The sequence below is a fragment of the Aythya fuligula genome, chromosome 11 (genome assembly GCF_009819795.1).
Source record: "Aythya fuligula isolate bAytFul2 chromosome 11, bAytFul2.pri, whole genome shotgun sequence".
Classification (NCBI taxonomy): domain Eukaryota; kingdom Metazoa; phylum Chordata; class Aves; order Anseriformes; family Anatidae; genus Aythya; species Aythya fuligula.
Window position 1 is genome coordinate 18,148,406 of NC_045569.1, and position 27,278 is coordinate 18,175,683.

General features: G+C 41.9%; 2 protein-coding genes across 7 annotated transcripts in view; one reads left to right on the forward strand and one right to left on the reverse strand.

The window, feature by feature from the left end:
• Window positions 1–22,088, forward strand: part of MEF2A (myocyte enhancer factor 2A) — an 85,737-nt gene extending 63,649 nt beyond the window's left edge. For 4 of the 6 annotated variants that reach the window (XM_032194547.1, XM_032194551.1, XM_032194550.1 and 1 more), the window contains exons 7-11: window positions 6,803–6,993; window positions 8,577–8,600; window positions 12,163–12,289; window positions 17,302–17,428; window positions 17,934–22,088. In XM_032194547.1, coding sequence (XP_032050438.1) covers window positions 6,803–6,993; window positions 8,577–8,600; window positions 12,163–12,289; window positions 17,302–17,428; window positions 17,934–18,297 — 833 coding nt within the window. In that variant the 3' untranslated portion in view covers window positions 18,298–22,088. The remainder of the gene's footprint in view (window positions 1–6,802; window positions 6,994–8,576; window positions 8,601–12,162; window positions 12,290–17,301; window positions 17,429–17,933) is intronic. The other 2 variants (XM_032194552.1, XM_032194553.1) reach the window with 1 other exon arrangement.
• Window positions 22,089–22,785: 697 nt separating this feature from the next.
• On the reverse strand, window positions 22,786–26,421 carry LYSMD4 (LysM domain containing 4). The gene is made up of 2 exons (XM_032195004.1): window positions 26,206–26,421; window positions 22,786–24,193 (listed from the first exon to the last, which is right to left on the reverse strand). The coding sequence occupies exons 1-2, from the start codon at window positions 26,419–26,421 to the stop codon at window positions 23,558–23,560; spliced, it is 852 nt and encodes a 283-aa protein (XP_032050895.1). The 3' UTR covers window positions 22,786–23,557.
• Window positions 26,422–27,278: the final 857 nt, after the last annotated feature.

Consider the following 27,278-nt stretch of genomic DNA (forward strand, 5'->3'; position numbering starts at 1 on the left):
TGTATGGACTCAGTTCATTTGGGGAATTTTTTCCTCTTACAATTTTGTCATCAGAAAGAATGGGTAAGAAAGATACAGTTGTCTTGAATACTGAATTTCTCCTCTTCATTCCGGATCCACGTCTTCTGTAATATCCTCATTAATCTTCAGGTTCTGAGAATGTGAAGTAACTTCAGGTGTATTGATTTTCTTTGGACTAGAGCTGAAGGATATAACTGCTTGAACAACTGTGTCTTGTGAGCTACCGGATCCCTGCTAAGAGCCGATCTAGATCATGTGTCATCTTTCATCATGATACCATGACATCAGGAAGAATTATGGGAGTTGCATTAACAGCTTGCTTGCAACTGTAACCTGCCTTGTGCATTTCCAGAAAGGGATCAAGATGGGACTGTGAAAGACCACACCGGTAAATGGTTCGTTTTATCTTGAGGGCTTGTCTGACTGGGAGACCTTTTCTACGTGCCTAAGGATGAAACGATCTTTCAGATTGGTCTTTCACAAGTCTGTTAAGCGAAACAGCTAACAATATGCTGCAGTTCCCATAAGGCTTCAATTAACATCTTTCTTTGCATACCTTTCTCTTCATGTTGTTTTGCTTCTTAAAGGAAAGAGAGCACCTCATGAGAAGTATACAACTAACTAAAAAAAAAAACCAAAAAAAACTACCTCTTGCAAAACTCCTGCTTAAAATTGGATTGTTGGTACCAAAGGCTTCCTGAAGGAATCACTTCCTTCACCCTCTGCCCAGACTCATCATTTTGTATCTCCTGTGTCAGATAAACAGCTTACCACCATTGTGCCCTAGGAAAGCAGCCATAAACCTTGAGCAAATTCCTGCTTAAGGTTGTACGTTACCTGTGGTACTTATCTGCTGGCCTTTCTCTTCAGTGTGACAGGTAGTATCTGTCAGAGGTAGTCTTTCACTTGATGCAGTTCCTCACTTTGTAGCTTTTATTGATGTTCAAGTGATACAAATAGTAGTAGACAAAGGTTCTTGCTCTGTAGTCTCAGTGTTGGCACGTTTTGCCTTGCTCTGATGTTCAGGGTTACCCAGGTAAATACAAGTCAGTGTTTCACTCTTCTCTAAGGAAGAAGTTGAAGGATGCCTGAGCAACACAGAGAGCAGCCTGTTCACCCTTGCACCTTACAGCTTCCAAGCTCTCCTCGAGGAAGACTACTGAAAGTGGACTGCAGACCAGCTGGTTCGCTGAACCCTTCTCCTTTGCTAGATGCAGACCCAGTTGTCAGCACATTTAAAAAAAAAAAAAAAAAAAAAAAGTTTGATCCATCCATCGTCCTCTGATTAAATGTGCTCATGAGAAATGATGGGCTAATATTGACATGGAAAATAAGCTGGTAGAGGAAAGCATTTGAGTTTTTCTAATTGTAGCAAAATATCCTTGGAAACAACACATCAGCATGTGATCACTTCAGCCTCTGAACCACATCTAGATTTTTCATTAAAATTTCACATTGCCTTGCCATAATTTCTGATTTATGAGGAGGTACAAGGATTCTGGTTAGAATCAGCTACTTGTATAATGTCAGTTTGCCCAGGATACCACATCACACATCTTCTGAACATATCACTTCTATTCTCTATAATATTTAGATACAAAAGCATTTTGCTTTTGTTTTAATTTTGCTGCTGCATTCTGAATAATAACCCTCATCTTGAAGAAGGCTGATCTAAACGTCAGTATTACTGAAAATTCTCTCTCATCCTTCCATATAACCTAAGGAAAAAAAATTCCAGGAACCTTGAAAACGAGTCTTTTAAAAATTTTCTTCAGTTTTGTAACATAAGTATACATTTCCTTGGCATTTCCATGTGTTGTTTTTTGCTGTATTTTATTATCTAAAGTACTGCCATTAGAAGTCTAAATCTTATATATTAGATGTTTTAAAAATCTTACGCTGCTGTTGAAGGTATACTTTAATTGTAATCATGGTGTTATCTGAAGTATTCTTCTTTAAAGATCTATGCAAATACATTTATTCTACCTTCCTTAAGATGTTAAAATGAAGTTTTTCCAAAGGTAGCAGAGAACTAGTCTTTTTGAAATTATTATACAATCGACAGTGATTTCTATGCAAAGCTGCAAATCGTAGGAACTGCAGCTGTAGGTTGGTTTTTCCCCCTTAAAGCTATCATACTCAGAAATGCAATTAAATGGCGCACAATGCGCATAGAAATGCTACTGTTGTATTTAGTTTCAAAACTCCCCCTACCTAGCCCTACCCACCTCCCCTCCGAGGTCCTACATGTAAACATTTTTCTTAAATAGATCTTATCTCATCTTCTGTATGCATCATGATTTGGCTTATTGCAAACGGTTTTCAGTTTACTCCTAATCGTGTGCCTTTTGTCAGATTACATGATGTCATTTGCATAAATATTTATTTGCTACTGTTTTCATTTTTGCTTAGTCTTACATTGCTTAGCTCCTTGCCCATGATTATTTTTCAGAACTATGTACAACCATTTAGTTTTTCCGAAGGTGAACCACAAAAAAAAAAAAAAAAGATTAATGGCATCGATGACTATAATTTATTCCTTGAGTAGTAATAAGAACATGCAGTACTTTCCAGCCATGTGTGTTCATTGTTTCAGCTGATGCGATTTATACAGTGAAATATGAGTCTGGCTCATGTAATTGAAAGCTGCATCTTGGACTGTAGGACAAGAAATGAGATTAAGCTGTGTTACGTTTCTGAAGGCAGGGTATACAGTTGTTGAAATAGCTGGGTTTTAAAATTTAGCTTCAGAAAGTTATTTCAAAATTAGTCATTGACTAAACAAGAAGGGGGCTGATGTCCGTTGGTAATGCTTATTGTCATAAAAATCTACTCGAGTTATTTTAATCTTTGTTTAAAATGGTTCGTATAATTTAGTTTATCATTTTTGCCTTGGTTTCATTTTTCCAAATACATGTTTTGAAAATGCTTTTATGGCTGTGCTTAAAAAACTCAGAGTTAAATAAAACTTTTGTGATGGAAGCAAAAACAGTAGTCTTAATTTACACTTGCATAGGATTTTATATTCTGTTTCCATTTTTCAGTTTGGTGTTTTTAAAACATAAAATAATTGTATTTGGGGGAAGATGTATGGTGGGTGTGGTAGATACAATTTCTGTATTATACAACATAGTAAGTAGAATTTATGGGGTTATTAAAGCCTCAGTTTGGCAAGCTGCCTAACAGTTGCATCATCCTGTAATCATTATCTTTTTCTGGCTCCTGACCTTACTCAAAGAAATGCCATGCTTTTAGTTATCCTTTCGCTCTTAACTTGTAATCTTTAACAGGAGAAAATGCTTTAAATTCCATATTAAATATTAATATTTTACAGTCTTATTGCAGCCACAGCATCTGGTTCTTCAAGTAATAGATACAAGTACTTCAGCGTTTCTTAAAAATAAGATACTTAAAACATCCAGCAAAATGCTTCTGTTAGATCAATACCCCTACTCTTGTACACTTCTGATATTTTTTTCTCCCATTCTTAATACATTTTTTTCTGAACACTCACACTCTGTTTTTAAAAAGTGCTCTGACTTTTGACAGAACAAATGCTTGACTCTGCCCTGCTGCCGAATGGTATTGCCCAGAGAAGGCAATGGCAAGGAGTTTGTTGTTTTTGACAGCACCAATAAAAGCATGAAATGTTTCTGAAGGATTGGCAGAGCCTTGTAATAAGGGTTGCAGGAAATGACTGTATTGGGTGTGGAAGAAAGACACTGTCCAGATTTAACACATGAGCTACCGAAATACTTGAAAACAGAGGACAGGAAATGGTATCATAGGAGAGGCGAAAATGCGATACAGAAGTCCATTGTTTCTGAGAAGTGTTATTGTTCTCAAGTTTCAAATACAACTCAGACACAGCAGCATTGGCATATGAAAGTCCTGACAGCCTAGCGAGCAGTAAAATGCTATTTCTTACTAGTTGAAAGCACCAACTTTTCTTTGTTATTACCATAAGGGCTTTAAATATACTGTCATTTTTGATACAGCGGTGGATACTGTAACAGTTTGTCAGACTTGCATAGGTATTATTTTCAAATAATTTCTCCTCCCTTGCATCTTTTTCCTTATTCACTTCTCCTCTGTCCATCGTGTGAGATTTGCTTTGCAATGTGATGCTGTGTAGGCTCTTCATAATTAATGTGTACGCTCATTTACAGTGGATGGGTATGGATGCACACCTATCTAACAAAGCTGTCTTGCACTTTCGGGAACCTAAAGGCACAGCGCAGAACTTGGTTTCTTTTTCAGTTGTTTTTCCTGTGTGACCTGGAGTGTGTGCGCTCTCTCCATCTGTTATAATTGCCCTGTCTACGTACTTGTTCCGCACACTCTTTTGCTTCATTTTTCTGTCCTAGCCACATAAAGCAACCCAGACACCTGCAGCAGTAATTTGGAAATAAACCAATTCTGTGTGGATTCAGTTTCTGTGTGTGTGTGGTTTGTTCGTGTTTTTGTTTTTTTTTTTTGCCTGGAGCTCCTGCAAATCTCTTCTAACCCATGACAAAAAGTTACCAATTTTCTCCTAGCACTCAAGTGTATATTTAGCTCCATTATGTATTCTCCACTCTTAGCAAACTTTCCATCCACTTTAGCTGAATTTTGTCACTAACATAAAGCATCCCAATAAATTCTGCTGTTTTTCGTTGAAGAATGTAGACACTTTAACCACGAAATATATTTTTGCTGTAGTCTTTAAGGAAGAACACTGCCACAACCAGCTGCTTCTTTCTGCTGTCACTGTATCCTTTCTTTCCTGCCTGACTTCTGAGTAAAATGGTAGAATTCTCAGAATACTGATTCCCCTATCTCCTATACAAGTCCTTCAGGAAAGTATTAAATTATAAAAACTTGTTCTTGCTCTGTTTCCCTTGAAAAACAAGGGACATATCTGATCATCCATATGTGGCCAGGCTTTTGGCACAGTAAGAAATTCACAGGGCAAGCAGATCCATAATTCGAAATCTGAACTTGAAAGTTGTGGATTTTCTGCTCATCCGTATGCGAACAAGAATTCAGTGGTTGTAAGTTTCAATAAACTCCATCCACGTACAGTTTTTTCTTGAAAAATATTTAGTAGCAACTTGGTTTCCAAAAGACCTTTGTAAAACTCCACAGAACATTTCCAGATCAGCATAAGGGATTTGTTATTCTTATATCAATCTTCGCTTTTTCACATGCTAAATTTAGAAAATAATATATAGGATTCTACTCAGAGTGGGGAGGAAAAAGATGAGGACTACATTTGGCAGTTCCCCCACTGTGTAACAAAGATAATTAATAGAAGAGGCTCCTTCACTAGCCTCCTGGAGAGTTCACACTGAGGTTCTCACCATACCTTAGCTCAGGATATTATCCATACCAGTCACCTGCCCTTGCACGTTGTGCTGTCCTACTGATGTGTGTTCTTCATTCCTGTTAAGCGTTTAAAGGCATTAGAACTTTTACCAAAGAAGGTAGAATGTGACACTGACAACTTTCTCATTTTAATTGCTTTTAGATTAACGTGTACTTAATGTAATAAAATTGGATTGGGCACAGGGGCCTATTCAAATTAGAATAATAATACAAAATTCATGCCAGTATGGCGCTACAGGCTATTAGAAGAGAATTTCCCACACAGTGAACTTTGTGTAACAGAATTTCCCCTGAATTTTGACTACGAAGGCCACTTTCAGTACTGGAATGTCAGTGTAACCATAATTTTATCACGAATTGTATTTATGTATATGCACACACGTTATGTAGTGTGAAGTATAGTGTTCCCTGTTGAAATATCCCATTGTTTAACAATTTTTTTCATTTGAAGCTGAATAAGCTGCAAGTATTTGAGGAGTTGTTGCTGTAAATCTGATGAAATCATTAGAGTGGAGCTTAAAAAAATCTGATAAAGGTATTCCTGGTAACATGATGGGTGCTTTTTTCAGTTCAGGAACTGCTGTACTATGCACGTAATTATTTCAGCACCACATTATTCTCTGCTGATCTGAACGAAAGCTAAGGCCTGTGTTTTTGAGCACATTCAGGTTTTGGAGATTTCAGTACTGTGCTCAGGACTTGTAGGATTGGGCTTGTCTAATTTTCCTTGGGAATGAGTATTGGGAGTAAGGGAGACAAAGACTTGTGCAAAATAAATCAGTGGACATAAATGACATGTGTATCTGTTTCCAGGGCTTGGCACGAGTTCAAAGGGAGGGAGTTTGTTCTCCTTACTGTTGCTAAATATAACAACCAGACAGTATATATTTTTGAGACTTGAAATTACTTTTGTTGTTGAATACATACTGGAGTCCTGCAGATCTTAAAGATATTTGAAGCACCCATTTTAGAAACGGAGACTTGAGGAGCTGACTTCTTATTCTGATGCCACAACGTAATAATGTTTGTGTGCTGTGTGGGGTGGTGGTAGGGATGAGGTGGGGTTGTGCAAAAGCACACGCTTTCCTGCAAGCTCAGCCTGGAGAAACTTAAAAGGGAAAAACAACAAAAAGAAAACAACAGATGTTACTAGGAAAAGTTCTTTGTCGTATGCTTTTCTCAGCATTTAAGCTGCCACAGTGTGCCCTTAAGGTGATACTGCCTTTATGCATTGATCTTGTGGTGAAAGTGGTTTTTGTCTGGTTCTCTATACTGTTCCTCTTGGAGAAATTAATAATTATTTTAGCAAAAGAAATATTACGTAATTTGTACATGCACCAAAAAGTTCTGTTGTTGATTCTCTTGAGACCCATTTATTCTAAGGTACATTTGTTTTTTTCTCTTCCTCTTTCAGGAAATGGGTTTGTGAATTCTCGAGCTTCTCCAAGCCTACTCGGAACTACTGGCGGTGGGAATGGCTTAGGGAAAGTCATGCCTACAAAGTCTCCACCTCCACCTGGAGGAGGTAACCTTGGAATGAACAATCGCAAACCAGACCTCCGTGTTGTCATCCCACCCTCCAGCAAGGGTATGATGCCACCATTGGTAAGTTAAAACATTTGTTCTGTAATTTGCTTTCTTTAGGGCAGGCTAAAAAGAAAGTGGTCTGCACAGGGAGACACTATCTCATCTGCTTACCATAAGTTACAGTAACAGAAAAGCCTTTTTTAAAGCAAAAAATAGCAATCTGACCTAAAAGTGGTTAGAATGCGATCCCAGAGACGTAGATTGGGATTGTTTTGATGTCTCACTGACTGGGAACGGAGAACTTTGCTGGTTTGGAGGATGTGGGTTTTAACAAGGATTATGCATTATTCTGTGCAGGAATAGCTGTTTTTATTGGTAACGTAAATGCTGTTAACGTGCCCCTAAGCACACTTGTACCTCTTTTTACTGGGTGGTAATGTTTGTGGGATGCAAAGTGTACCTTCAGTGGTAATGGTGGTCTGAGAGAAACTCTTGTGTGGTGTGACGTGCTGGAATGCAACTTGCATTGTGTAGTGTCCTGTGTTCGGTGTCCTGTCTTCAGTGAGCACACGAAAGAGTAATGAGGATCACGTTCAGTGCCTATTTGTGTGCTTTTCAGTACTACTATGCAGTTTGGCATGTTGGTAATAGTGTTTGTTCAGCCTTGGTTCAGCATAGCACACAAGTTTCGTGTCAGGCGTGAGGCAACCACAGCACTGAGGCCAGAACAGGTCTGTCAGGAAGAGTTGCTCTGTTTTTCCTTTAATTTGGTTGACCAAATCCTTTGGCCTTACTCTTTCCCTGTCACGTAGAAATCTTAGACATCTATGTGCATATTTTCTGTTTTCTGTTTATGGAGGAATGAACCATAACCAGGAGGAGCAGGATATAAACAATAAGAGTACTCTCTGAATAATTTGTGTTTGTTTTTAAGATACCACAAGTGCTTACATTTGTTACTGGTATTCATGATGAATAATACGAAGTGAATCCAAGTAACAAAAGTTACAATTATCCTCAGAGTAATGATTCATCAAGTTTTAGGTTTTTTTTATTTTATTTTTTCAGGAATACTGAAGGGTAGAAGACATAGGAAATGCACTGGCTGATTTTTAAAGTAGAGATTATTTTTTAAGATTAATTAGAAATAGATACAAGAAGAGCATCTTGTTAATGCAGTTCTAATGTTAGTAGCGTACAGTACTTATTTACTGCTTTGTTGTCAAGAATGACTTAAAATTCAATTTATTTTTTTGTCTATCTGAGGAAATTGGAAGATTTCAAGCTAGAGATGCTAGGATGGCATAATGATTATATATGAAAAAAATTTTTTTTTTACTTAGCTGATTATGCATTGCATCAGTCCAGCCAGAAACTGTTGTGTTACCTATCTATGTGTGATGTCACTGTGTGGTTGTGTCCCTGTTCTTATGAAGCTCTTTCTGCACTGATTTGTCAAAGTGTTTTTTCAATACATCTTTTAAGTGACTTAAATTGCGTACCGTATTGTAACTGTAGTAGTATTATTTACAGATTCAGGTGGCAAATTCACATTATTAATTAAGTAAAAAAACAGAAGCACAAACATGACTTTTTCTTTCATTTTTGAAAGCAATGCTATTTTTAGTAACTCTGTTATCCCTCTTGTTTGCTGAGTACAGTCGGAGGAGGATGAATTGGAGTTGGTGAGTTTGGGCTCCTGTTTGATGAGAGAGAGCAAGATGCTGAAAACTTCTTCTACTACAGTTCTTCTTAACTGTAGTTTCATTAAATATTTTAAAGAATTCCAGTGTTCCCTTGCTAGCAGACTAAAATAGATTTGTTTTATCAAACTTAAAACCTGACCAATTCAAGTTGAATACACATCCAAAGTCTAGCATTTTCTATTTGTAAACTTCCTTTTTTTCCTGAAATAATTTCTGTTTTTCTTGGAGGGAACATTGGAAAAGAGCCTTACAGAGTAACTGTCCATGTGTATAGGATGTTTAATGGTCTTTATTACTGTTGTTTGTAAAAAATAAACAACCTCTTATTCCCTAAATTATTGAAATATTTTTAGAAAGTGGCTTCGCTCATGAAGTTCTTCAGATAGTAACACAAGCCATGTATTACTTATTTTCATGGAGATTACATCATTGCTGGTGAGGTCACCTTTTTGGAGTTCGGAATTATTTCATCCTGCGTGAGATTATCAAACCACAGGGGTGTTCCCTGTTTACTGAAAGGAGTAGAGAATTGCAAAATGAATTATTCTACCTTTTTCCAGTGGAAAGATTCTGTTTTTGAAAGGAAACCCTTGGGATTCTTTTTTTTCTATTTATTTTTTTTTTCCAAAAGGTTTTAACATTTGGCATTCTGTCTGGAAAATAACGTAAGGCTGAAATAATTCATAACTTATTTTTAGAGCAATTTGCAAATTGTTTAGCTGCCGTAGCACGAACCGTGCAGAAGGTGCTGCAACAGCGTGCAATTGTAAAGACAGACAAAGAATTCTGCAGATTGTACAATTTGATGTGGTTTTGAACATGGACCTGTTGCTAATATGAGGCTCTAATTGCATGAAAGCATGGAAAATGTAGTGACTTGCATACACTTCTTAATAAATGCATGCTGTTGGTTGATTTTTACCTTAAACGTGAACAATAGACTTAAGAAAGCGAGGAGAAACGATTTTTGAAATGTGGTACTGAGGTTTTTAAGGTTTATCGGAATGACTTGCTAATTGAGCAGTTCCAAACAGCTGTCATGCACGTCCTTGCTTCTGTAGAGCAATGTCTGGTTTCCAGGGCAGGAAATAGAGCTTTAAGTCAACACAGGAACATTTAATCAAATAGCGTTGCGTACATGTCAGAAATTGGAATTATTCAAAAGCAGTTGAATTAAGGCTTTGCTACCAGCTCAACTCATTGCTCGGCGGTGTGAGATGCCGAGACGGGGTGGAAGGGGCGGGTTGTGTGTGCAGCGTGGGCCCTCTAGTGGCTCTCCCGTGGGCTCCGGTGCTAGGGGAAAGGCACACAAAGGAAAGCCAGCAATGCCTTCCTTAAAGGCTCTTAAACATGGCAAAGCAATACGAAGTGTACCTGAAATCTTGCTTATTATGCTCGTTTCTGATGCTAAATTTAGCGCTAGACAGCAGTTCCAAACCGTGGCTGTGAGTGCTCGTTCTGTGCGGTTGGAACCGAGCACAGAACGTGAAAACCAGAGATAGCACCGGTAGCATAGCAGGAAACGAAGGTATCCAGCTCTTCCTGTTCCTGCTATTATTTGCACCAGCTTAAAAAAAATAAAAATCTGAAGGCTGTCACAAGTCTTGGATTGGCTGACTCCCAGGTACAACAAATAGTAGGTACTTCTCGGTGTCCTTGCTTGACTGAGTGTTCAGGAATTCTATTTAAAAATAAACCACCTCAGAAAACCACCTTTATTAGCCACTCAAAATAAATAAATAAATAAAAATCCCAAGGGGAAATCCTTTGGTCTGGATTGTTTCCCAGTATACTCCTAACTTTTCCATTATACTGTAATCCCAACTTTATAGGCTGCCATCCAAGAAAGCTTTGGAAAAAGGTCAATTCAACAGACAGAAATCTGCTCTAATAACATACCTTTCTGCCAGATCAACTCGGGCTAGTGGAGATTTTCAGAAGTACATAAGTGATTTAGAAGGATAAATTGCACAGAAGATCAGTGGGACTTTCTCTGTGACTTTTGGCTTTGAAATCTGGGACCTGTGAAGCAGAGTGGGTACATCTACTGAGCGAATGCCAAAGCCTTACCAGGCCCAGAGGTGGGCTTTCTGCAGCGTCCAGACAAAACAGATCAGAAGGTGGTAGCCAGTGGAAGACTGTAGCCCATTTTAATATGGTAGCTGTGGTGTGTGATTTTTTCTAAAACTGGAAGGATAAAAGCCAGGGATTGATAACCCTCAATTCATCTTCATAAGTTTTAGCTTAAATTTGAGTAGAGCCACATTTCTGTACCTGCTCATCCCATTATTATAAAGAGAATCGTGAGTTTTTAAAGCTGCTCACTCTCTCAAGATCAGAGTGGAGGGAAAAGAAAAAGTACTGCAGATACTGAAATGCTCATATGCCTGTCCTAAATGAGAACAAGTCCTAGCAGCTTCATCCTTCTAAAGCTAGGAAATGAAACTCTACCAAAGAGATGAAAAAATGCTATTCTTATAGCAAATACTTTTTTCAGAGACAGAGGGAGGCTTACTTTAAAAACATATTAAGCAATTTGAAATCTAGCTGCCTTAATCAAGAATGCTTCTTTGAGAATGCAGAAATACAGAGCATAGACAAAGGGACACTAAGCCCTCTGTAGGTAAGGGTAAGCATCTCTTGTTCAAAAATCAAAATGTGGCATTGCTGCACTTGAAGTTGCCTCCACGACTTCTGTGACAGAGCAGCTTTCTGTCTGGTGGTATTCAGCGCAATGTTTAATGTAAGGCTTTCGAAACAGCAAATTTAGTTGAAGAGCTTAATTTGAGTGATATGTTTGCTACAGATGTTCATTGCAGTATGTGGCAAAGACAGACTCTTCACGCCTACAGTTAGAACAGATAATCTGAGACAATGTAGTTCAGCTGTTTTTCCTGTCAAAAAGCATAGTTGCTCTGTGTGAAGTCAGATGTCATTTGCTTTGAAAGGGATCTGCTTTGTAACAAGTACTTTACCAGCTTCTCAGGAGCCATGGGAATGGCAGGATTATTTTATCACTGAGGTCTTATCAACAGAAATGTATAAGATCTCCTTTCAGGACAGGTGTAGTCAGCACAGTGTCAAAGCTGGCAGCTAAAACTTGAAAATCTGATAACCAACTGGAAAGTGGGAGTCTCTTTTCTGATGGAACTGCACCTCGCCATCTGCATTAAATCCTCGTCAAAAATATGGCTTAAAACTCTTTAAATCACTTAAGAACTTCTGAGAATTGTGTGTATCACTAAGATATTGCATTTATTTATGTCCTATGACTCAAATTAACACTGATGAAATCTGCATGCACAGAAGGGGGACCACCAAGTCTTAATTTTTAATTTCTGTTAGCCAAGATAATTTTTGGTTGAGTCTTGAAATGTTTTGGTTTGTTTAGAAAATTTATCCTGATAAAAAGTACATGTTCTTAACTAAAATAGAAAGCAAAGAAACACATTTTAATCAAATGCTATTTTTATATTAGCACGTAATTTTCCATTGTTCTAACTGATATCTCACAAGACATGTTATTTTTAATCATTTTTAGAATACCCAAAGGATAAGTAGTTCTCAGTCTACACAGCCTCTTGCTACCCCTGTGGTGTCTGTGACAACTCCAAGCTTGCCTCCGCAGGGACTGGTGTATTCGGCCATGCCTACTGCCTACAACACTGGTAAGCATTGTTTTTAGTAAGTGACTTGATTTGTCGCGTGTACAAGGCTTTTGTGATTCGTAAGCCTGGAAAATTTGCATTTCTGTGACATTTAACTTGATTTTCCTCTTCAGTTCAAATGAAGGTTTTTATTCCAAAAAAAAAAAAAAAAAAAAAAAAGCTTTTAGCATGTAAAATGTGTAAATGTTGAAACTTACAGCTGGCAGAAGCTTTCAGTAAGGTTGCACACAGCTGAATGCAGGGAGAGAGACAATGAAATGCATTGCTTTATAGCAGCAGTATTCAAGCTATCCATCTGAACTGAAATGCCTAACGTTGAAGTGGTAGCTGATACTTCAGAGCATGCTGTCCCTTGCATTCTGTTCTGCTGAATTCCAGCAGCACCAGGGAATCAGATTCTATGGGGACTTTCAGTTTACAAAAAGCCCAGCTGTATAAAACCCAATCTGGGCCTCTTCCTCTTCAGTATTTTTATCTAGAGTCAGGTGGGGAGTTGCTGGAGGGGTGTTGTCAGCGTATCACCACAGGGAGACTTAAGTATCCAAAGGACCTTAAAACTAGTTTTATCCAAAGTGTGATGCGAAGAATTTGATAATCTGAGTCGTAATTGGTTTGTCCGTTTCAAAAGTAGTCGAGGATGTGGTGCCTCCTACTTTGTCTCCATACCAACAGTGTTAACTTAGACTTAAATCTTAAGGTTCTCTATTTGTTACAGACCCTGTATGCAACAGGTAAAGGCATTTTTTGGTAATCCTTTCCTTGGAAAGGAAATACGCCTGTACCCTTGGTGGCGTAAGGTTGATTACTGCTGGTCTGTGATGCAGGCCTGATGCAGGTCTGTGATGTTTAATTTAAATGCACTTGCAGAGAAACTACATTGCAGATAATTATCAATAAATTTTTCTGAGTTAAAATAGCTGTTGGTTAAAAGCAAGAAGGAAAAGAAAGGAAGTAAGTGCCCAGTTCACGGTTCTTTTTAAGTGAAGTCTAATTAAGACATTGAAATGTAAATTTCACTCGGCTTTTCTCTGAAAATCACTGTGTGTCTGTCATCTCTAAACTTTGGATATTTGGTTTAATCTAATTCCTGACCACTGCGTAGTCCTGTTGTTCCTCCCAAAGCTATAAATTTTGCTCTTTGTTATATACAAGTAGAGTTAAAGTCCAGTTGTGGTAAATACTCTGCAGTTAAGTGTGTAAATGTATTTTGTTGATGATGTAGTCTTATGCAACAAAAATTCTGAAAGGAGACTTCTGGCGTTAACTGTATGAGCACTCTTTGTGGGCAGAGACTTGAAGCAGTCTTCAAAGCTCAGCTTTGTGAAACTAAAAACCAGAAAAGGCAATGTATGAAGTGTTTTAAGATTAAGCAGTTTTTTTTAATGCAGCAATATTTTTGAGAGGGCACGTGTGAAGTTGTTTCATGAGCTGTCACGCGTTCTTGCAGGAAGGGAAAGCATAGACGTAGCAGTTGGTACCTCAGATCTGATGTGGTGGGGTGTAAAGCCCTAGAGGGCACAGTAGGAAACAAAGAATAATGTTGTGCAAAGGCCAGGACAAATCCAAAAAAAAACTTTATTAAGTGTGTAGAAAATAGCTAGAATTTGAGTTAAACAGAGGTTTCACAATTCTGTTCCTTTCCTGCAAGGAAGGACACCATCAGGAGTCTGTAATTTTAAAAGATGGAATAGATTGAGTAGCCATCCCTTCATAACCATTTTCCCAGCAAAAAGGTTGGATCTTACACATTCTGTCCACTTCTTTGCCTTTAAAAGTCTCCACTGTGGTTTTTTAGTTTATGCTTGTAGCCATCTATCAGCTAAGCAGCTCAAATCATTTTTGGTCCTTTTCCCTTCTCTCCCCAACGGTATTAATGTTTTCATTACCCAACATTATCGCGCTTTCTCCGTTGCTTTGGCCTCAGGGGCACTGCCCCGAGCACTTACTGGCGTGCGTGAGGTTTGCAGCTGGAGAGGGACTGTTTACTCCTCAGCAATAGTAAATATTTATGCTGTGGTAGCACCCAACTAAATTGTTAAACATGAATGCAAATAATTGCTGCCCTGAGGGGGGTCAAAGTCTGCAGAAGTGAATGAAGAAGATGGGTTGCAGTAACAGCATAACGAGTGGAGAATTGTGCGTAGTGACTTGTTCCAAATTATAAACTCCACAAATTTGCTGGACACAGATTTTGTTTTGGTTCTTGCTACTGCGAGTGTTCATGTATTGCCTTTAATTACTGTTTAAAATAAATCAGTAGCTCTGGTCTCTACTCAGAGGACCCGCGTTTTGCCAGGCACCTAACAATTGCCATCGTTTCCTCATACAGTAGGGCACTGTCTGGGAAGCGGTGCTGTGTGCGTCCCTCATCCACAATAACCTGTGAGCTGGTGGCTGGCACAGGCTCTTGGGATGAGAGGGGCTGGAGTCTGAGGCTCCAGAAGCAGCAAGGGCTATTGAAACGGGCTGTTATCACTAGGGTATGATTTTAAAAACCAGTCCATTTCCTTTTGATAATGCTGTGTTTTGTGAAGCTTTAAGCCTTTGGCATTTTTCAGACACTTCAGTGATGTTTGTGTTGGACTGAGCCTTTCAGGAGTCTTGCAAATAGAAATCTGACTTTGAAACCAAATTGTCATCTGGGCATCAGGGTGGTCACTGCTTCTGTAGCAACTGCGCTTCTGCAGCTCTAAGGGCTAAGATAAAATTTAAATACATAAACAATGGTTGTTTTTTTTTTTTTTCCCCAGATTGATTTTTTTTTTCCAGGGCTAGAAAGGATAGATTCAACTCTTTAATCATTTATTACAGTGTTTGTTATCAGTTCTGTACAGAGATACCATTCCATATCACTTGTTTTGCCAGAGAAATATTGTTTCTGCAGATTGCTGAGAGAAGGGCCACCAGAAGCTGAAGTCCTTGTTCTTACACAGGCTAAACTTTTTTTTTCAGTAGCCAAAATACACAGAGATATCAGCTCAGTAGCAACTTACACTTCAGCAGAGCATATCCAGCCATCTGAATTGTATTCGTGTTTGGTCAGTCATTCTGCAGACAGACTTCAAAGGTGTCTGACTGTTTGGGTCCCGGCAGTAAAGGTTTCCATCACGCAGAAGGCACTCTGTCGTCAACTTGTCCATTTTGCACCAAGGCACTCGTGTAGAAATTGGTCTTCTGTTTTTACTGCTGGCAGATGTGTGATTATTTACAGAAACTAGAATGCAGATAGTTCTGTAGTGGCACATGTAACCTCTGGAAAAGAGTCTCCTCTAACCCCTGGCATCAGGCACGCTCTAAAGCATCAGAACCTAATTGCCCATTACCACTAAAGCTATAATTACGAAGAAACAATAGATGGAAACGAAACTCCTGCAAACATTTCCTTCGTTTGCTCTTACAGAAATGACGTTGACACAGTCCAGCACATCTCAGGTGCTCGTGTTGCCTACAGTTGCAGACTGGCACAGGTCACGTTGAGTGGAAGGATGATTTTTTTTTTTTTTTTGACTTGCAAAAGGACAAGTTTGATTCTGTGCAGAAATACTTGTGAGCTTCTCTGAGAAGGAACCAAAGGGCAGCTTACATAGCTTTACCTGCTGGGGTGCAGCTGGGAGTCCCGAGATCTTCACGAAGACTCCCGCAGTGATGTGTTTGCATCTCTGAAAAGCGCAGTGTGCCTGCTGCCACAGGCCTTCCCTTCCCTTATGGGGCATTAAAAGGGAAACCTAGGAACTGTCCACAGAAAACAAGTTGGTGGATGAGAATGGGGAAACTGTTTAAGAGAGAGGAATCGTAATGGTTTTGGCGTTTCAGGACAATGCAAGGATGTACATTTTAAAAAACAAACAACCCTGCTTAGTGAAATTTTTGGTTAATCAGCTGGCGACGTAAAGTAAGTTTGGCTGCTGGCATTTTGTCTCTTTCTCTAGAGACCAGAAATTATTTTAAGGAAGCAATGTTACAAGATAATTAAAAGCAGAGAAGTGTTTGCAGTTTTGTTTCAAAACCTGAAAGAAAAGCAAGGGGTGATAATGATAAAATGAAAATAACTTCCCATGTGTGAACAAAAAGTGAGAACTGTCGAAGCATTACAGCCTAGCCAAAACCAACATCCAGTCATTCACTGGTGATTAGGAGCATGTTGCTTTTCTGTTACCCATTTAAATTGTATTTCTAAGTAATGATATTATGCCTTCAAAATAGAGATTTCTTTTGTTTATTTGATACAGAGATGACAATTTAATCAGGCATAAAATAACCAGTCTGTTGTGGGAAGAGGGAGCACGTGGTGCTTTACAGTAGGGCTGCAGAAATGACATGGAAGGGGTCGGTCAGGCTCCTGGTCGCAGTGCCCGTCGTGCTGCCCCCACCACCCACAGCCCTGCTGTGCCTGGCAGCCAGGCCAACAGCAGCACGTGCTGCTTCGCACCTTGCTTTGGGTATAGGCTGTAGGGCTACGAACTGCTCCACAACAGATGAGGCAGCCAGAAGGTATGCGTGCCTTGTCTGAGCAACTGCTGCCTCCCATCTGGAGCACGTTTTATCTAGAACTGAACCGGAGCCAGGATTTCCTTGGTGAGTTCAGTGCAAGAAACACCGTTCCTTTCTCATGACTTGGTTCTTCCCTTTTTGTTTCGTTTTTGAGAAATGCAAGTACCTGTTGTACTTTAATGTGAGTCTATAGTTAGTGTGTGTGTGTGTGTGTGTGTGTGTGTGTGTGTGTGTGCATCAAAGCTGCAGCTGTGTAAGGCAGTGGCGTGTAGGAATTGAAATGCAGGATGTGTTTGGTGGCTGGTGTCCTTTTGAGATCCATGTGAAGTTAGGAGGACTCTCTCTGGGTGTCAGAGTTTTCACCCATGAACTCCTTTGGGTCATTTGCCCTGTTTTGGGTAGAAAACCTTTATATTCATGTATGAGTGTATCCTATGCACTCACATATTTATGCGTGTATGTGTGTATATATAAATAAATTTGTTCATTACTTTCTTGTTTCTTTGTTTTTCCCCTCTTAGATTACTCCTTGACTAGCGCAGACCTGTCTGCCTTGCAGGGATTTAACTCCCCAGGGATGCTGTCCCTAGGGCAGGTATCTGCCTGGCAGCAGCACCACCTCGGTCCAGCAACCCTCAGCTCTCTTGTGTAAGTAAACGCGAGGTTACGGTACGGCATCCCGCCGGGCACTACTGCCTTCAAGCTGATTTCTCTGCGCTGGGAAATGCTTAGCACGAGATTGTTTTAATTTTGTTTCTGCTGCTGCTGTGTTTGTTGCTTTTCAAGTTTGCTCATTGGCTGCAGGAGCACCGATGATTTCTGTTATTTATCCTTTCTGTCAGTTCAGTACTGAAGCTGACAAGCTGGGTCCCTCCAGGCCCATCTTCTTGCAGGAGAGTCACCTACGCGGTTAACCTAAATGTTTGGAAACATGAGATATTTGGTTTTTAGCTTCTGTAAATGCACTTCAGACCTTTAACTGATGCTTTCTTTCAACTTTTTTTCTTCCCCTCAGTAAGTCGCATTTATTTACGTGCTCATTTTGTGGGTGTTGAACCACAAGACAATGCCATCCCACAGACGCATGAATTGTCACTTTCTTTTCTTTTCTCGTGTTTTCTTATTTTTTTCCTTTTGGTTTTCTTTTTCCCAGTACTGGCAGCCAGCTATCTCAGGGTTCAAATTTATCCATTAATACCAACCAAAACATCAACATAAAATCTGAACCAATTTCACCTCCCCGGGACCGTGTAACTCCCTCTGGGTTCCCGCAACAGCAGCAGCCACAACAACAACAACAGCAGCAGCAGCAGCAGCAACAGCAGCAGTCGCGTCAGGAAATGGGTCGCTCTCCTGTTGACAGTCTCAGCAGCTCCAGCAGCTCTTACGACGGCAGCGACCGGGAAGACCCACGGAGCGATTTCCATTCACCTGTGGTGCTGGGAAGGCCACCAAATTCAGAAGATAGAGAGAGTCCATCGGTAAAACGAATGAGGATGGACACATGGGTGACATAAACTTGCAGTGTTGCCTCTTCAGTTTTGTGTTCTCAAAATGAACTGTCCTGACATATCTAAATTTATAAATAAGGACATGAAATAAGTATATTTATATGTATATACATACATGCATATATATATCTTCACATGCATATATATGTGCTAGTGTGTGTAGCATACACAAAATCATCAGGCACTTATTACAAACTTCTTGTATAGCTGCAGATGTCCCATGGTAAAATGTAACAGAACAATCCTATAGGTATTGATCTAGTCTGGCACTTACCTGGACTTGTTGTTTTAATAATATAACCTGTTTTGCAAAGAAACATTGTACCCGTATTATAATCCTACCACACTAGATTGCAGAAACCAAGAGGGCTCGCCTGTAGTAATGTCCCTGTGTGTTTTATTAAAGCTGTATGGTTACTTGTAGTTAAGAAATAATGCTTTGTAGCAGCAGAGCAGTAGAAAAGCAGGAAGAAGAAAGCAATACTGTACATAAAATGACCTTTATATTACCCAACCTGGCATGGGTCTCTATTGCAGAGGGTGCATGGAGAAGGGCTGATGCTAGAAAACATAAAAAAAAAAAAAAACAAAAACCCTGTTTTGCACGTGCAAAAAAATAGTGTATTGGGTCAAAGAAGTGATTTTTTTAATGAGTGAAAGAGAGACATAGAGAACTCGCATGAAATATTCAGAAAATATTAGCCTAGAAAATAGAACATTAACAAAATAAAATTAATATATTAAGTTATAATTGGAATATGTTTGACAAATTTGTTTTTACGTTCATACCTTTGAAAAATATAGAAACGGATTTTAGCTCATGTATATTTTATATTAAAGAAAACAATACCCTAATGAATTGAAGACTATATATAAAGTTATATACAGTACTTTTGAACACATTCTGCTATGAATTATTTATATAAGCCAAAGCTGTATGTTGTAGCTTTTTTGTAGAGTATAGTTTTATCTTATTTTGACTTTCTAGTTTTTGCTTTCAAAGATGAAAAGGAAAAACTTGCAGGCGGAACCTTGGGGGAAAAATAAGCCATGAACACTTATATGTAAATTTAAATTTGAGCCAAACTCTTTGTGTATATAGCATCTTAAATATATTATCACCTTTGGTGTAAGTACCTATGTATTGTACGTTCACCAGATTAAAAAGTATATTTTTGTGGATTGACGCCAACTTGAAAAAGGCGAGGTCCTTATTAAGTAGAGTATTCACTGTTTAATATTTACTATTTTGTTAAATATACTGTACTTTCTTTGGATTTTAATTATTATTAATATTATTATCCAGATTTTTCAGAGGGTGTATAAAGGGGTTGTCCCCCTCACTGGTGGTGAATGTGTGCCGTTAAATTGTAATCTCTGTGCTGTATGGTTAAGCTTCATTATACATTTTATATATATGTATATAAATAGCAAAGTGGCAAAAAAAAAAAATCCGGTGTTAAGTTCATCCTGCATAAATATAAAAAATCTGTTACAACACATTTTAAGGCATCATTTTAAAACTGCCTCTTCTGAGGAGGAAAAAAAAAAAACAGTGGAAAAAACTTGACCTAATTTCTTATGATAGGGAAATAACACATATCAGATGAGCACAAAAGGTTTTTTAAGTGGTAAGTGGTTTGGGATAAAACCTCAGCCTTCAGAACTAAACGCGCTGTTCCTCTTTGCTGCTTCCATCCAATAGAGCAAGGAATCCAGAGGCCCGTGGTGTTGTCACAGCTGGCGAGGAGAAGTTTGGTTTGGGCTCGGATTCACCGCGTGGCGTTACCTGGGGTTTGCACAACCCGGCTGTGCTGTAAGGAGAAGGGTGAGGAGGGAACTGGTGGCGCTGTCTGCCCTTGGCTTGTAGGCCCTGGGCAGGGCAGTGGGCGAGTGGTGGTGAAGGCTGGGTGTGAGCAGCAGCCACAGGAGCCAAGAGTTTGGTGTCACAGGCTGTGTGACCTGGCTGGGTGCGAGTGGTTTTGTGTTAGGGAGCGTTGTTGCCTTGTAGAAATCTGATTCCAGTTATGTGCCGGGCATCTCATCTCCCTGTGCACATGTTCTTTTGTACTGGGAACCAAAGGGAGTAGGTATTGGTAAATCTCACTGGGGTGGGTAGTTCTGAGGAAAAACTAGAGTGTTGTGTTATTCCTGAAACCCCTTTAAAGTAATCCCTGTTATTTATAAAATAAAATTAGGCTTTTTTTTTTTTTCTTAATCGCTCACTTGATACTGTAAGTAAGAAGTATGGGAAATGAAAATCCGGTGCGGACAGCTATCTTGGCTGCTTGCTTTAATGTGTGATGGAAGAACAAAGTTAGGACATAGAGCTTCTAAAACCCACCGCGTGTTGTCATGGTAACTTCTGAAGTCGTACAGGTTTCAGTTTGTTTCAGCCACTTAACTGTGGAAATCGTTCTCCATTTGCTGCAGTTCGTTATCAGTTTGCAGAAGCCGACAGGAAAACGAGACTTTTTTCTAACAGCAATTCAATTTCCAAAGTGACTGAATTCACTTACCACTACAGAGAACCTTTTAATGCTTTGAAAAGTTATGTGATTTTTTTCATTATTTATGCACATCTATGAACTTTGCTGTACATCTGAGTGGGAGTTCTGCATTCACATTTACTGTCTATTTTCTTGTGTGCCTTATAAGATGGCTTTGCTGACTGTATCTCAATAGTCTTTATTTCTATGCAGGTTTTTAAACAGTAAGTACTATTGCTGTTTTCTTAAAGAAAAAAAGCTACATAAGGGTTAGAGTTTGTATTGAAATTGCACCAGTGAATTTAAACAAACAAACAAACAAAATGGTTCTTAAGAACTGATCCTGGGACTGTTAACGTGTTGCCCAAACCCCTCCAACAGACTCGGCAGAACAAGTCTTTTGCAGACCTCCCGTGTCAGTGGGAGAATCTCATGCCATTAAATAAATGGGAATCCTGATTTTTAGTAACGAGTAATGAACTTTGGAACATACTTTTTTAGGAATTGTAAAAAAAAAAAAAAAAAAAAAAAGTTTTATAAAAAAAGACATAGCACAGATATTTCAACAGTTGAAAAATACTTTTTTTAATTAAATATATTGAATGATGTTGCAAGTGGATCCAATCCTAGTTTGAACCCATTCAAGTCTGAATGATTTAAGATTTTTATCTTCTATCGTGACAGATCACCTCTCCATCTTTGAGCTCTCACTATAGTATTTAAAAATTCACATGTAATCAGGGATTCGTCAGAGAAAAATGCTTTAGCCTTTCCTTTCACTTAAAGGACACTAATGCATCAGAAACTTGCGAATTACTGTGCGCACAAGAAATACATAGTAAATAAGGAACATAATAACTCCTAACAATTGATCATGGAAAGACGTTAAATTAGAATGTGAAAGAAAGACTTAACAAATGTAAACATTTAAATCTTAGTAGAAACTTTCTTCACTTTGCTGTGCAAGAGAACACTGCTTTGCTATATTTAAAATGGCTTTTTTAAAAGAGATTTATGTATTTGGTAAATGTTTGTAGTCAACAGTTCACAAAGAAGCTGTTCACGGTTTAATGATGATAAGCCGTTTGGCGGCACAAGCTGGACTTTGTTGCCATCCTTGAGACGAATCTTTTAAGAAAAAAAATAAGTTAATCTCAATTTTTTCCCTGAATGTGTTGTTTTTTCTTCAATATACAATAAATATTCTAGTGAACTTTTTATCAAATGGTTAAGAAAAATGCTAGAGGTTGTTGTAAAATATTTGTATCCTGCATTCACTAAAGTAAAGATACTGGCTTTTACTGTGTACTCCAGCCTCTGTCGTATTTGCAGAGCACGGTGTTTTGTGACTTAGTGTGCTTCTCCTCCCCGCCCCCAGTACCTGAAATACTCACCAGCTTGCCTTGATGTAACTGGTTTTAAGTGGCAGCCAGAGACAAGTTCCATTAGGAACTTTTTTTGGTTACATGCACTTTACAGTCAAACTAAGACCTGGGGTGCTCTAAGACACCTGTTACAAAAGGGCTAAACACAAGCCAACCCCTGACAGCACAACCTGGCTTAAAGGGTCCATTGCCAGGTGCTGCTCCTGCACACCCCAGCTCCTCTGGGACTGCTGCACAGCAGGCTGTGGTAACAATACTGCCCCCCCAAAAAAATCACTCACTCACACACACACAAAAACCCACACATAGTCTGGGGTGGGTAAGCACCCCTTGTGCTTTTATTTCACTTTCCTTTATTTAAAAATGTAGTAATTAATTACCCTTCTCCCCAACCATGAGAGATACTTTTTCCTTCACAGAAGAAAATACAAGGTTTGTTTTTTTTCAGTACAAGATACATAATGTGCCTTGTCCCCTCGGGCTGGCCTGAGCCTTTTTTTGAAGGTTGCAGGAAGCCTGGGGTACTGGATTAACACCACACGGTTCTGCTTGGTTTGTGTAATGGTCCTTGCCCCTTAGCGTTTGTTCTAAGCAAAAAAAAAGTTAAAAAAAAAAAAAAAAAAAGTTCTCAGGCTGCTCTTCCTCAGGCCAGGAACAGATTGCCTGTGCACACCACCAGCTTGTGGTGTAGCACTCACCCAGCCTTGCTTTTGCTCACAGAGCTTTAAAAGCAACAGAAGAGGCTTTCAAACCTACACACCACAGGCCCACCACCACTCCACAGCACTGCCTGGATGCCTGCTGCCATGCTGAAGCAGTTGCTCGGGATCAGCTGAACCCTGACACACACAAGGATTCTGCCAGGAGCTCTGCCTGCAAGACAGCAGCGCTCACGCTGCCTCTGAAGGGTTTCCTGCAGGAGAAAAGCTCGTGAGTCACCCCCCGTGTCCTTGTGCTGTGGCGCACCTCAGCTAATCCCCTCAAAGCCTTGGCTTTAAGGGTAGGTACACCAGGACTGCCCCTCTGCAGGAGAGAAAAACAATTCAGCAAAAAAGTGTCCCCACTTCTACTCTAAGCAAAAAGTATTTTCTTATAACACAAACAGCCGCCAGCTTTCCCGTCACACTAATACTGCACTCTGTGTCACAGCAGTAAAGGGCTCAGCTTCTTCAGCAAGGCCATTCGTAAGAAATACCTGCAGCAAACAGGAGTGATTGCTTTAAAATACTTCCCCTCAAGAGTTCACAAGTGTTAAGCCAGCTGCCTCTTCATCATTACAAGCAACAAAGCATCCTTATTCTTCCATAAAACCACATCACCTCAGGTTCAGTCGAGTTCAGGACTACACTGTCAGCTACTTTAAAAAAGAAATTTAAAAAAATCTCTGTACTGTTATCCCCCCGATTGCACTCGTGGCAGAGTCACAGGCTTATGGGCCTCAGTGCTGGGAGGAGGGGCTGTGTTTGGCTGCACCTCCCCCTTAGGATTTTTTTCTACCTCTGAGCTTTGTAGTGGTTTCCCTTCCAATCCATCTGCTGAGATGTTTGAGGTTAGTGTTGTGTTGGAGGTATGGGCTGCGTGGCCATTCTCTTGGGTTTTAAAATAGATGATGTAAAATACCGGCAGGACGATCCCTATCAGGAGCATCACGAACACTGCGTTCCACCACTGGATCCCCCAGTCCGCACCAGTGCTGGGCTCCCGCTTCCCCGACTCACAGAGCGGCCTCTCCAGCGCCTCCGTGCAGTACTCGGCGTTCAGCTGGACCTCCGCCCGCACGGCCTCCTGGATGCTCTGGTCGATCCCCTTGAAGTAGTCGCTCAGGTGGCTGCCCTCAGAGCTGCCGGCACCGGCCTCGGGCTCCGGAAGGTCCACGAGCGTCACGCCGCTGGGGCTGCGCGGGGCCGGCCTCAGCTCCTGGCTGCTCTCGGTCAGCAGCCCGTGGGGCTTCACCGGGATCTTGATGGACTTCAGCGCGTACAGGTCCTGCTCCCTGATGAAGTTGTTGACGCGTTTGATATCCGCCACCTGCAGCACCCAAAGAGGACACCGGGATTAGTTCAGACGACCCAACCAACCTGTTGCCGGCACTGAAACAGGAACTGGCTACAAAACCAGGCTGCGAGCACCAGCCTGAGGTGAAAACAAACCCTGGCTGCAAGTGGCTTAGTGCAGTGCGGAGCCTTTCCTGCCTGCTCTGCGACGCTGGGGACACCTGAACAGGGGGTGGTTAACCCAGGGCCTGGTCTGGTGCCCCTGAAGCCAAGGGAACCCTCAGCTGCGGGGTCAGATGCCTGGCAGCTTGCCCCTGCCTAACATCAGGAATTAAACCCTTCAATGTTAATTTGTTAGGCACTAACAAGCTGACACAAAGCATCCTAACTGAGGTGATGCTTCAGTGTTTTGTTTTGTTCCATCCAGAACCGATCACTGGGACAGCGAATGTTCCCCGCAGCGTCTGCAGCCGAGCGCTGCGATGCTGTGCTGGAGCCCCAGGAATGGGAAGGGGAGCAGCACCCACAGCACACCAACAAAGCTGATGGGAAGAACGCAAGGGCATGAGGCTGCGCAAGCCATTTAGGCCATTTTTTGTACTCATTTTTGGCTGCAGCAAGCTCCTCTTGTCCCAGCTAAAAACAATGCCAAAGCCAGGCCCAGACTATAAATGGTCAAGAGTGAAAAGGAGAAGTTTCAAGTGCCTCGCATCTCTGCCAAGTTGTCTACAGCACACACAGAACTAACTACTCCTTGCACTGCCTCAGTGCCCCTGCCCCAAATAGGCCCTGATAACAAACCAACTCCCTTGGATTTCAGAAAAGCTCATCCTGGACTTTTTGAACGGTCACGGACTTGTGCAGTTACAGATCTCAGTGCCCTTACAGGGGCTGCTTAACTGTGCGAGTAGCCCAAGATACACCCACACTGTACCATGTCAGGGCCAGCAGGTACACAGACGGACACACGGATCTCCAGCAATGAGGATTTCTCTCTCTAGTTAAACCAGGACAGGTCAGAAGTGTGCGTTCTGGAAGCAGGGCCAGTAGGATGTTCCTCCTGCTGGAGAACACGGCCACCCCAGCCCCCATCAGCTCCCCAACCCCACCAGATGAGCAATTGGGCTCTGAAAGTGCTGCGGGGATGGCAGAGGCAGGACCAAGCCCTCCGTTATGTTACATTACGGGGCACACTGGGATGGTTCCTGACATAAACCAGGAGTTGTTCAGAATCCTCGGAGTTCATGGACTGCCATGATTTGGTGTAAGTGGCAATAACCATGCAGCTGCTGGTGCTGAAAGAGGAGCATATCCCCACTACAAAGTCATCTGCTGTGGCTCTGAGGTCTCATTGTTCTACTGGTTCCAGCCAAAGCCCGCTCAAGCCCCACCAGGCTCTTCCTCACAAGCATCAGCTTGGCAGTGGAGCCCAGGAGGGCTTTTTTGTTTTGGTTTTGTTTCTAAGGGAATGGAGGAATTGCAACAATTCCTCCCCTCCCAAGCCCTCTTGCTTCAGCTGCACTTCACAGCTGTTGTTAAGCAAGACAGGCTGCAACAGCACTGCAGCCGTTCAGCCAGTTCTGCCATTACCCCCAAGCAGGTCACTGTCCAACTGTTTGCATCATGGAACTTTTTAATCACAGTCTCACTGGCAGATGAAGGAGGCTCTAAATACACAGCTTTAACTGCTAACCAATGGGGTACTTCTGATGTTCAGATCAGGTAATTAAAGTTCCCAAGAGTTTTTCCCATAAAGCTCACCCCTTTGGAACAGAGCTGATGTTTTTTAGTCTGTTCCAACTCCAGAGAAAGCTCCCTGTGCCCGTGCACTCTTGATGGCCGAACTGCTCAGGCTTTTGGGTGCTGCAGGGAACAACCAAACCCACACCCCGGACAGCACAGGGGCTCTGTGGTTGGGACTTTGGCTTCTCTGCCCCTCTAAGCCCAACCCTGCAGCGTGCCCGGCCACCGACCGCTCCCGACCCGGGCTGGGCCAATGCTGCCGGGAGGCTCGGGGCCCCCCCCCCCCCATCGCCCATCTCTCACCTGGCAGCCGTACTGCAGGGCCAGCTTGTTCAGGCTGTCGCCCTCCGCCACCTCGCGCTGCAGCAGCACCACGGCCCCCGCCCGGCCGCGGGGAGCCCCTCGGGGCCTCTGCTCCCCGCCGCGGGGCCGCAGCTGCCCGGCTCGGGGCCGCTCCTCAGGGCCGGGGCCGGGCCCGGCGCGGGGCTGGCGGCCGGGCGGGCTGCGGGCGGCCTCCATCGGCCTCGGCACCTGCGGCAGGGCCGGGCTGGGTGCGGGGCCGGGTTCTGTACCGAATCGCCTCACGGGGCGCTCGCAGCCCGCTCACAGCCGCACCGGCGGCGCCCCGCAGCCCCCCCACACCTGAAATCGCCTCAGCGCCGCCGCCCGCCGGGACGGCCCCGCCAGGGCTCCCCTCAACGCCCCTCAGCGCCGCGCACCTCAACCTACCGCCCCTCCGCCCTTCCCTCCCTCCCATTGGCTCGCAGCGCCGGGAGGCGGGACCTCAGCGCCAGCCGGCCAATGGGAAGAGGCGGAGCAGAGAGGCAGCGAGTTCGGTTGAGCGCTGGAACGTGGCCGGCGGGAGGGCGCCGCGGCTCTGCCTCCAGGGACAGCGCCCCCTGGCGGGAGGCCCCGGCGCTGACGGAGGCGCTGTGGTGAGGCGGGGCAATGAGAAGCCGTCCCCTCAGTGCTGCCCGGCCCCTTCAGCCCGCCGGGCCTTCAAACTACCCAATTTTACCTCAAAATATCATACCTGTTCTCACCTCAGTAAAAATCCTGCTCCTAGCAGAGTGGGGTTATTCCACTATGAGTTAATTCACACAACAAAGATTTATTTTCCTGAAAAAAAAGCACCATGACGGGAGGCTTTCCAAAACATCTTAGAGAATTATCTGCCGTTTCCAGGCTTTTTCAGTGTGAGTGTCCTCCACTGAGCTTTCTGTTTGTAACCGCTCAGGTTCAGCCTCGTCATTCCCAAGCAGCTTTTGCTGGCTCCCCAGCCTTTTCTGAGCCATTGCAGCTCACGCAGGACAGCTCAACTCCGCAGCGCAGAGCAGCACGGCCCTTCTGCACTGCTGCAGCTGAATTTATGCAAA

Coding starts and splice junctions, on each gene's coding strand:
- LYSMD4 (XM_032195004.1), bottom strand. CDS start 26,421: ATGGAGGCCGCCCGCAGCCCGCCCGGCCGCCAGCCCCGCGCCGGGCCC. Junction 24,194..26,205: donor CCCTGCAGTACGGCTGCCAG/GTGAGAGATGGG, acceptor TGGGTGCTGCAG/GTGGCGGATATCAAACGCGT.